The sequence below is a fragment of the Panthera onca genome, chromosome E2 (assembly GCF_046562875.1).
Source record: "Panthera onca isolate mPanOnc1 chromosome E2, mPanOnc1 haplotype 2, whole genome shotgun sequence".
Lineage (NCBI taxonomy): Eukaryota > Metazoa > Chordata > Mammalia > Carnivora > Felidae > Panthera > Panthera onca.
Window position 1 is genome coordinate 13,804,756 of NC_138353.1, and position 8,700 is coordinate 13,813,455.

Genomic DNA, 8,700 nt, shown 5'->3' on the forward strand with positions numbered 1-8,700 from the left:
TCAGATTAGCCAGAGCCAGTTCTGACGATATACCTAAACCTCAACTCAACTCCCTTTACAAATTTCTGTAATCAGGGGGACCTGGGTGGCTCATTCAGTTAAGCTGCCAACTCTTGATTTCAGCTCAGGTCATGCTCTCACGGTTCGTCAGTTAGACCCCTGACCTGGGATCTGCACTACAGTGCAGAGCCTGCTTGTATTTTCTCTCCCTCTCTCTCTCTGCACCTCCTTGATTCTCTCTTTCTCTCTCAAAATAAATAAATAAAGTAAAAAAAAAAAATTCTGGGGGTGCCTGGGTGCTTCAGTTGGTTAAGTGTCTAAATTTGGCTCAGGTCATGATCTCACAGTTCGTGAGTTCAAGTCCCGTGTAGGGCTCTGTGCTGACAGCTCAGAGCCTGGAGACTGCTTTGGATTTTGTCTCCCTCTCTCTCAGCCCCTCCCCCACTCACGCTCTGTCTCTGTCTGTCTGTCTCTTTCTCTCTCACAAAAATAAACATTTAAAACAAATAAATTTCTGTAAACAATCCCATCCCAATTCTATTGGTCAAAATGAATGCATGATTTTCTCCCAACTTCCAGCTCCATCTTTTATCCCAAATACTGCCAAATTTGGCCATTCTCCAATCCTTATTCTCCATCTAAATTCTATAAATCCAATCACCAAATCCAACACATCATGTAACAACCCAACCTGAGACCAAACCAAAATTCAGCTTCAATGCCGATATACCAAACCCATCCCCATACCCCAATCTCATTTGAAAAAGTGAAAACCTAACAGGGAAGATGAAATCAGCTTGGCCTCAATAAGAAATCCAGCCTGGTCATTAATCAGGCTGGAGTGATAGACACAGGGAAAGCTGGTTGCAAATTTAGCAGAAAGCACCATTCCTCTCAACATCATGCAGGAGTTGTAAAATACCATACCCCCGTCTTTTGAGTGACTACTGATTTTTTTTAAACTAATGATCCCCCTGTACTATTCTAATCTCATAAGTGACAACCCAGATCTTCTGACTATTCTATAGATCAACCTGGATACAATACAGGAAGGAACAACCACACAAGGTCATAAATACCAGAAAGTGGGGGCCATTGGGAATCATTCTGAAGACTGCTACTGATGACTCCTTCCCTTTTACGGCTGAGTAATATTCCATTGTATGTATTTACCATATTTTCTTTATCCACTCATCTGTCTATGGAGATTTAGATTGTCTCTCTATTTAAAAGTGATTTGATTTCTTTCTTCAGTAGTTTGTAGCTTCCAGCATATAAGTTCTGCGCATGTGTTGCTAGATTTGTACGTAAGTATTTCATTTTTTTGAGTGACTGTAAGTGGTATAGTGTTTTTAATTTTGGTTTCCTAGGATTCATTGCTAGGATTCGTTGCTAGAAAACAACAACAGGGCCGCCTGGGTGGCTCAGTTGGTTAAGTATCCGACCTCCACTCAGGTCATGATCTTGTGGTTTGTGAGTTTGAGCCCCAAGTCTGGCTCTTTGCTGACAGCTCGGAGCCTGGAGCCTGCTTCAGATTCTGTCTCTCTCTCTATGCCCCTCTGCTGCTTGCGCTCTGTCTCTCTCAAATATAAATAAACATTAAAAAAATTTTTTAAAAAGAAAAGAACAACAATAACAAAAGATTTTAGTATGTTTAGTGACAGTGAAAAATTCATTTACTGGGAAGGTTTTTGTCGTTGTTATAGATTCTTTGGGAATCAATTAAGATTTGTCACTTGTAAAATGGGCATGAACACTGTTCTCTGTTGCATAGACTGTGGGCATTAGGTGAGGTGGACGTGCTAAGGCTTTTAGCATGGAGCTGACGCAGAATATTTACTCAATAAATATGTTTCCTTCCTTCATCCCACTTCTGAAGGAGTTATTTCTACCAAAGGGAACAGACAGTGCCCATTCCTTTCGTCTTCTACCCGTCTTGCCCCCTCAGATTTCCCTAAGTCACCTCCCTCCTGATAGCCCCACCCATGCCCCGCCCACTGCTTTGCTCCACCCCATCCTTCCCCTCCCCCACCCCGCAAGGCCCTTGCTCAGCGGGGCTGGAAGCTCATGGTGTAATTTCGTGGGATAGTGGCTAAGCCCACAAGTTTGGGGGACACGTCAATATCTTGGGGCAGCTGAGAGGACTTGAGGCAGAAGTTCTGCAAGATGGTGGTGAGGAAGAGAAAGAGCTCCATTCTAGCCAGACCTTCTCCGAAACAGTACCGCTTTCCTGAAGAGACAGAATGGGAGGGCTGGAGGTGAGGCCTGCTCTCACTGCTCCCTTCCCCACTACCCACCACCAACTGCATTCTCCCAGAGAGCAGGGACTGAGAAACTTTCAGAGACATCTCTAACCCTCTCTGAGCATCAGTTTCTCTTGTACATGGGATAGGGGTGAGCTATCCCAAGCTGTAGCAATGGGAAATTTAGGTGCCCCTTCCTTCCAAGCACACACTCAGATATGGCTGCCGGGCTCTCATCTCCTCCCAAGGAATCTCAAGAATCTAAATGACTTTGGACAAATATCTGACTCACTAAGGACTTTGATTTTCCCCATCTGTGAAATGGATACAATCATCCCTTTCCAGTTGCCTGGACACAGGTACTTGGTAGTCATGGGGTTTGCAGCTGGTTGGCTCTAGAGTAGATCTTAGAGGGACTTTCAAGCTGGAGACAGACCCCAGGCTACAGCTTAGAGACGGGATGTGGGATGAAGGAGGCCCGGTTGGTGGGAGCAGTGGCTTAGCAGCAAGCAGACCGGGGTCTCTTACCGATGGAGAAGGGCACAAAAGCATCACTCTTCTTAAACTGGCCCTTCTCATCCAGGAAGTGCTGGGGGTGGAAGTCTCGGGGGTGGGAAAAGAACTTGGGGTCTCTCAGCACAGAGCCCAGCATAGGGAACACTTCAGTGCCCTGGTGAGGAGGAGAGGGGTATTTGATAAGGTGGAGTGGGGGCAGGGTGTGCTGAAAGCACATGGAGGTTGGAGGGACAATGCAGGTGCCCTGAGTGATAAGAAATGGGAGGCGGGGGAGCGTGGGTCCCCTGGGGACATGAGACTCAGGTCTCTGAGCCAGGAAGCTTGGCAGACATGGGGGTTCATGTCTCCTGAGAAGGGAAGTTTGAGGAGCACGGGTTCTGTGTCTCTTAGGACAGAAGGTGTGGGGGACCACAGTTCATGTCTCTCAAGGCAGGAGGTTGAGAGGACATGGGGGTTCATGCTCTCTGGGACTGGGATTGAGAGACATCAGGTTTGTGTTTCTCTAGGCAGGATGTTTGGGGGACATGAGATCCATGTCCTTGAGGGAGGAGGTCTAGACATGAAGTTCATGTCTCTTGAGAGAGGAAGTTTGGGGGTATGGGGTTCATATTCCTTGTGGAAAGAGCTCTGGGGGAGACACGGGATTCAGGAATCTCTGAGGGGAATGAAGAGACATGGTGGTTGGAACAGTGTTTGATTGAAGCAATGGGACAGGGGCTGGGAAGCTTCTAAGGGAATGGGTTGCTGGGTCACAGGGAGCAGGTTGGAGGTCCCCCAAGGTGGGACAAGAAGATACCTTGGGGAGGAAGAACTCCCGAAACTTGGTGTCCTTGGTGACTCTGCGGGCTAGGCTCAGGGGGATTATGTCTCCAAATCTTTGGATCTCGTGGATCACCGCCTCTGTGTAGGGCATCTTGGCCCTGTCCTCAAACTTGGGCTGCCGGTTCTTGCCAATCACCTGGTCAATCTCCTCATGGATTTTGGCTGTGGGAGGAGGGGGAAGGTATTTAAGTATCTGGGGTCTCGGGGCAGTGATGATAGTCCAAATAGGTACATCCATGTGTGCCATGGACTTAGACCATTCAAAACAGATGTTGGCCATTCGCATTGTTGGTGCAGCATCCTGTTCACCCGGTCGTGCCAGAATCATGAGTAGGCATAAGGGAGGAGTTTGGGGAATGGTTTGGAGAGCAGGCAGTGGATATACATTTGACCCAGCATGGAAGCTATTTACCAATCCGTTCAGATATTTTCAATACTTGAACACCTAGTGAAACTTGGCTGGTGCTCATCAGCAGAATATCACCTAGTCTCCGGATAACAGGGTATGTCTGAGGCTTCAGGGATCTGGGGAAGGTGGGGATGTTGCAGTGGGCTCAGAGGAAGTTTGAGGGCCTGTGGCTGCCACTTTGTTGCCCCCCACCCTGCAGCCTTACCCTCCACATCTGGGTGCTTCATGAGCAGCAGGAAGCCATACCGCAGGGTCGTGCTGACTGTCTCAGTGCCCGCAAAGAAGAGGTTCAGTGTGGTCAGCACCAGGTTCTTCAAGTAGAACTCTGTGTCGGGGTTGTTCTGCTCCTATAGGGAGAGAGGGCTTCAGGCCAAGCCCACTCCCCTCAGGGCTCTCAGGGCCCTTCTGGGGTCTTTCTCTTTGGACCCCTCTCTCTTAGATCCAGACCAGAGGTGGGAGGAGGGACTTGGTTCTACGAGCTCTTTGTTCAGGCTGCTGGCTCTGCCCAAAATGCCCTTCCCACACTCCTTACCCACCTGCCTATCTGTCCTTTACTCTTCAAGAACACTTTTTTATGGTGGGGATATTGAGAAGGAGAGGAATAGAGTCAGTGAGTGCATGGTACCGAATTGTTCGCTATTATGGTTGGCACACACAGGTCCTGCCCATGGGCAGGGGCTCAGTAGAGGGAGCAGCCATAGTTATTATACTTGGGATTGTGAGGATGTTTGGGGTGTACCTCCTGCATGCGGATGAGGAAGGAGTCGATGAAGTCCCGCGGGGAGTTGGGATCTAGCGTGCGTTGGTTCTGCTCCACCTTCTTGGCTATGAAGTCCTCCAGACCTTTCAGATCCTTAAATGCCTGTTGCTGTGGACCTGGCAGGTGTTTCATGACTGATGGGAACATTTCACAGAGCTGGGGTTGGGGAGAGAAGAAGGGATGGGAAAGACAGCTGTCAGCAGGCAGGTCTTGATGGGAGTGGGACCTTTCTTGGGGCAAGGTAGGCACTGGGTTAAAGGCACCTGTCAGGTGTTTAAGATTTACATGGAGCTGATGGGAGGAGATATCTAAGTTTTTACATGACTTAATTGTGAGGGCTCCTTTCCCAGCATATCGTTGAGATGGATTGGGACCCATATCCAGGTTTCAGGTGTTCAAGTGAGGCTGGATTAGCGAACACATGTAGGTGTTCAGATAGGTTGGGTTTTGTTGGGAGACACATGTCTAGGTGTTTAGGCATTCATGTGGTCTCACAATTTTGAGGTAATTGTCCATATATTTAAGGATTTGAATTGGGGGCTTTTTGGTAGGTATTCCAGTATTAATTTGGGCTGGTGTGCAGGTGTTAAAGTGGGGGACACACCTGTTCATGTGTTTCAGTTATTCACATGGGCTGATAGGGGCACATCTGTATGTGTTTGAGTGAGCTGGGTTGGGGGACACTTATTTCATGGTTTGGGGAACAGTCTATCCAGGTGTTTACACATTTAGGGAATCATTGTTGGAACCTGTCCTGATGTTCAGATATTTAACTGGGCTTGGGAGGTGGCACTTACTAGCTATTCTAGTGGGCCAGTGTAGGACACTTGTGTAAATATCAAATGATTTTGTTGGGCTAGGTTTATAGCACCTGGTCTTCAGGTATTCAAGAGGTGGGCTGAGGTGACTTCTTGTACAGATGTTAGGATATTCATGGAAAGATGGAATATTTTAATAGGGAGCAACTGTTAGATATTAAGGTAAGTAGGGATGGGAGTACCTGCCTGAGGAAGAGACAGCTGGTTTGAGGGTGTGTTTCTTATCTATAGGCTCTGGCTTTCTCCTTCTCCTTCTCCCTTCCTTCTTCTTCTGCTTCCCCATCCCCTACCTCCTCCTCTTTCTCCTCTTTCTTCTCCTCTTTCTTCTTCTTTTCCTCCTCCTCTCCCATCTACTCCTCCTCTTTCCCCTCTTCCTGGCCCTCCTCTTTCTTCTTCTTTCTTCTTCTTCTCCTCCTCCTCCTCCTCCTCCTCCTCCTCCTCCTTCTCCTCCTTCTCCTTCTCCTTCTCCTTCTCCTTCTCCTTCTCCTTCCTCTTTTGTTGAGGAGCTACTGTCGATATACAGGTGTTTCTGGAAACTGGGTATTGGGTACCTGTCCTGAGTTCTGGTGCAGCTGTTCAGTTGTCCAAAAATGGGGGCTGATTTTGAAGGTACCCTACCAGAAGAAGAGGGGAGTTTGGGGCACCTGTCTCCATGTGGGAAAGCAATTGGAGGGTTGTAGTAGGGGTGTTGTAGAGACAGACTGGGATGGGTTACCTGACCCATAGATGTAGCTGTGAACTGGAAGCTTCCCAGCATCATACGCAGCAGTGACAGGAACTCTTTGTCCTCATAGTCAAAGCGGTCCCCAAAGACAATGGAGCTGATGACATTGGACACTGTCCGGCTCAGGAAGAAGGTGGGATCGATGAAGGTGCCTGGGGAATGGAATGGGGTTGAGGAGAGACAGGGATCTGGGGGAGCATCCACTGGGCAATCTGACACCAGCCTGAGAAGTGGAGGAGGGCACCGGAATGATGAGCCAAGCTCTGAGCACAAGAACTCAGAGCTGGGAGCCTAGATGCCTTCCCCCAGGCCAGTCCCCTTCCAGGACCAGAAAGCTCTTGCATCCTCGTGGGTACTCTCCTCCTTCTTGCCCACGCCCATCTGGCTCACCTTGCGTGCCCCGGAAGGCCTCGATGAGGAAGCCCGCCTCCTCCTGGATCCGCTCCTCAATGCCACGCTTGCCCACACCAAAGTCCCGCAGCGTGGTGATGGAGAAGCGCCGGAGCTGCTTGGCTCGCTCGCCATTGCTGAACGTCACCCCTGGGGAGGGAGGATACAGTTGGGGGAGGCTGGGAGGGGTGGGGGCAGAGGTGGAGGGAGGTGTGCAGAGAGCAGGAGTGGGGGAAGGAAGGGTTCAGAGGAGACAGGGAGATACAACTCAAGAGTCAGAGAAATATTGAAAGAGATAGAGACCGAGTTGGAAGAAAAGAATCAGGAGAGAGACAAGGATGTGGAGATGGACTGACCACGGTTCTGAGTCAGAAATCCAAGAACTCCTCAAAGACACACAGAAAGAAGAGGCATATCTGAGAGAGAACAGGGACATGGGGCCAAGAAGCAGGGGACATAGAGACGCAGGCACTCAGGGTCAAGTTAGAGAAGACCAGGGAGAAGGGACAATAAGCAGGGACAGGGACAGAGGGGAGCAGGGGGAGAACTCGGCCTCAGCCTTGGGTGGGAGGGTGAGTCAAGAGAAGAACAGTGGGGAAACTGAGGCCATCGAGTGTTCCTGACCACATGCCCCCATCCCGAGCCCCTCACCATAGCCTTTGAAGAGCCAGTCGAAGGTGGCCTGCCCGCCTCGCCCACTGAATTCCTCAGCCTGGTCCACCAGCGCCTCCTTCACGGCCTCGTGTCCACACAGCACCACAATGCGCCGCGGCCCCAGGTGGACCGTGAACACGGGGCCATAGCGCTCGCTGATCTAACCAAAGTGAGAGTGCTTAGAGGGAGCGGCCCCACTGGGAACTGGCCCTGTGCCCAGACCTCACCAGTTGCATGCATTTCCCCCAGGTTCTGGCACTCAAGGGGCAGGTATCCCAGGATCTACTCTTTCTTGCCTAGGACACTGCTGCCCCATCTTCACAATTCCACTTTCCTAAGACTCCCATCCAACCTTGCCCGCCCCCTGCCACAATGCCCCAGCTCAATTAGGCAGGCCCCCAGCCCCACCCCCTTCCACCATCCCCTGCCTCACGGCACCTTCATGAAGGAATCCGACAGCTGCTTTGTGTTCAGCTGCAGGTAGTTCCCAATGAGGGGCAATGGGGTGGGTCCTGGAGGGAGATTCCCCCAGAGCTTCCTCTGCCTCCAGGCAGACATCAAGACCATCATTGTCAGGCAGGTGAACAAAGCCACCAGAAGGAGCTCTGAGGCCAGCATAGTGGCAGTGGGAGTGACAGATGGCTGGGGTGGTTTGCCTTTATACCACCTAGGAGAGAAGGGTGGACTTTGGTTCTGTTTGTTAATTGTGACATTTCACTTACCAGCTATAGTGCCTTCCCCCACCCCCTCCTGCCCCGGGCTCACCGCTGAGCTTGGGGCAAGCCAGCAAGGCAGGAAGAGGTGACCCCAGGGAGATCAATAGGGAGGGGCCCCTAAGACAGAAAGTTGTTGCCCCTCAGGAGGGGCCACCCCAGAGCTGTAGACTTGGGTAAAGCAGTAGACAAATTAGGAACCTCAGGATTTTGGAATATTTGGTTTCAGATTCTGAAGCTTTGGATTTGAGGTCAGAGTGAGAAGTGACCCAAAAGTTATGGGTTAGGGCATCTTGGGAGAAAAGAATCCAAGATCTGGGTTTATGGGTGTTGCAGTGAGACAGAATGTGTGGCTGAAGATTTGGGGTTTCTTGCTGAGGAGGGATGTATGATGAAAAGTCTTTCTCAGGAGGGGAAATTCCAGGGAGTGAATTTGGGGGTCTTTGAGTGACCCCTGGCTGTGATGGAGGTTCCTGGGAGAAGTATACAGGAATCCAGAGGGATCAAGAGTAAGCACCTGCCCCAGGCTTTGACCTGTTTTTGCTTTGGACACAGTGTCACCTCTGGTGCCCAGAATCCTCACTGGGACCTCAAAGCAAGGTCAGAATCAGTGTCATGGCCTGTCTGTGGTTGGGAAAGGGGTAGAAGTCC

The 8,700-nt window shown here is 50.2% G+C and overlaps 1 protein-coding gene across 1 annotated transcript; it reads right to left on the bottom strand.

Moving 5' to 3' along the window:
* Nucleotides 1-511: 511 nt before the first annotated feature.
* LOC132677616 (cytochrome P450 2A13-like) lies at nt 512-7,974 on the bottom strand. The gene is made up of 9 exons (XM_078438412.2): nt 7,775-7,974; nt 7,334-7,496; nt 6,683-6,832; nt 6,284-6,444; nt 4,730-4,906; nt 4,196-4,337; nt 3,556-3,743; nt 2,772-2,913; nt 512-2,230 (listed from the first exon to the last, which is right to left on the bottom strand). The coding sequence occupies exons 1-9, from the start codon at nt 7,952-7,954 to the stop codon at nt 2,049-2,051; spliced, it is 1,485 nt and encodes a 494-aa protein (XP_078294538.1). The 5' UTR covers nt 7,955-7,974; the 3' UTR covers nt 512-2,048.
* Between the last annotated feature and the right edge of the window lie 726 nt (nt 7,975-8,700).

What these genes read in the sequence shown, in the direction of transcription:
- LOC132677616 (XM_078438412.2), bottom strand. Translation starts at nt 7,954, where the DNA reads ATGCTGGCCTCAGAGCTCCTTCTGGTGGCTTTGTTCACCTGCCTGACA. An exon ending in CTGGCTCTTCAAAGGCTATG is followed by an intron (nt 6,833 to 7,333) that starts GTGAGGGGCTCG and finishes CTCCCTCCCCAG; the next exon opens with GGGTGACGTTCAGCAATGGC. An exon ending in GGGAGTTCTTCCTCCCCAAG is followed by an intron (nt 2,914 to 3,555) that starts GTATCTTCTTGT and finishes CCTCCTCACCAG; the next exon opens with GGCACTGAAGTGTTCCCTAT.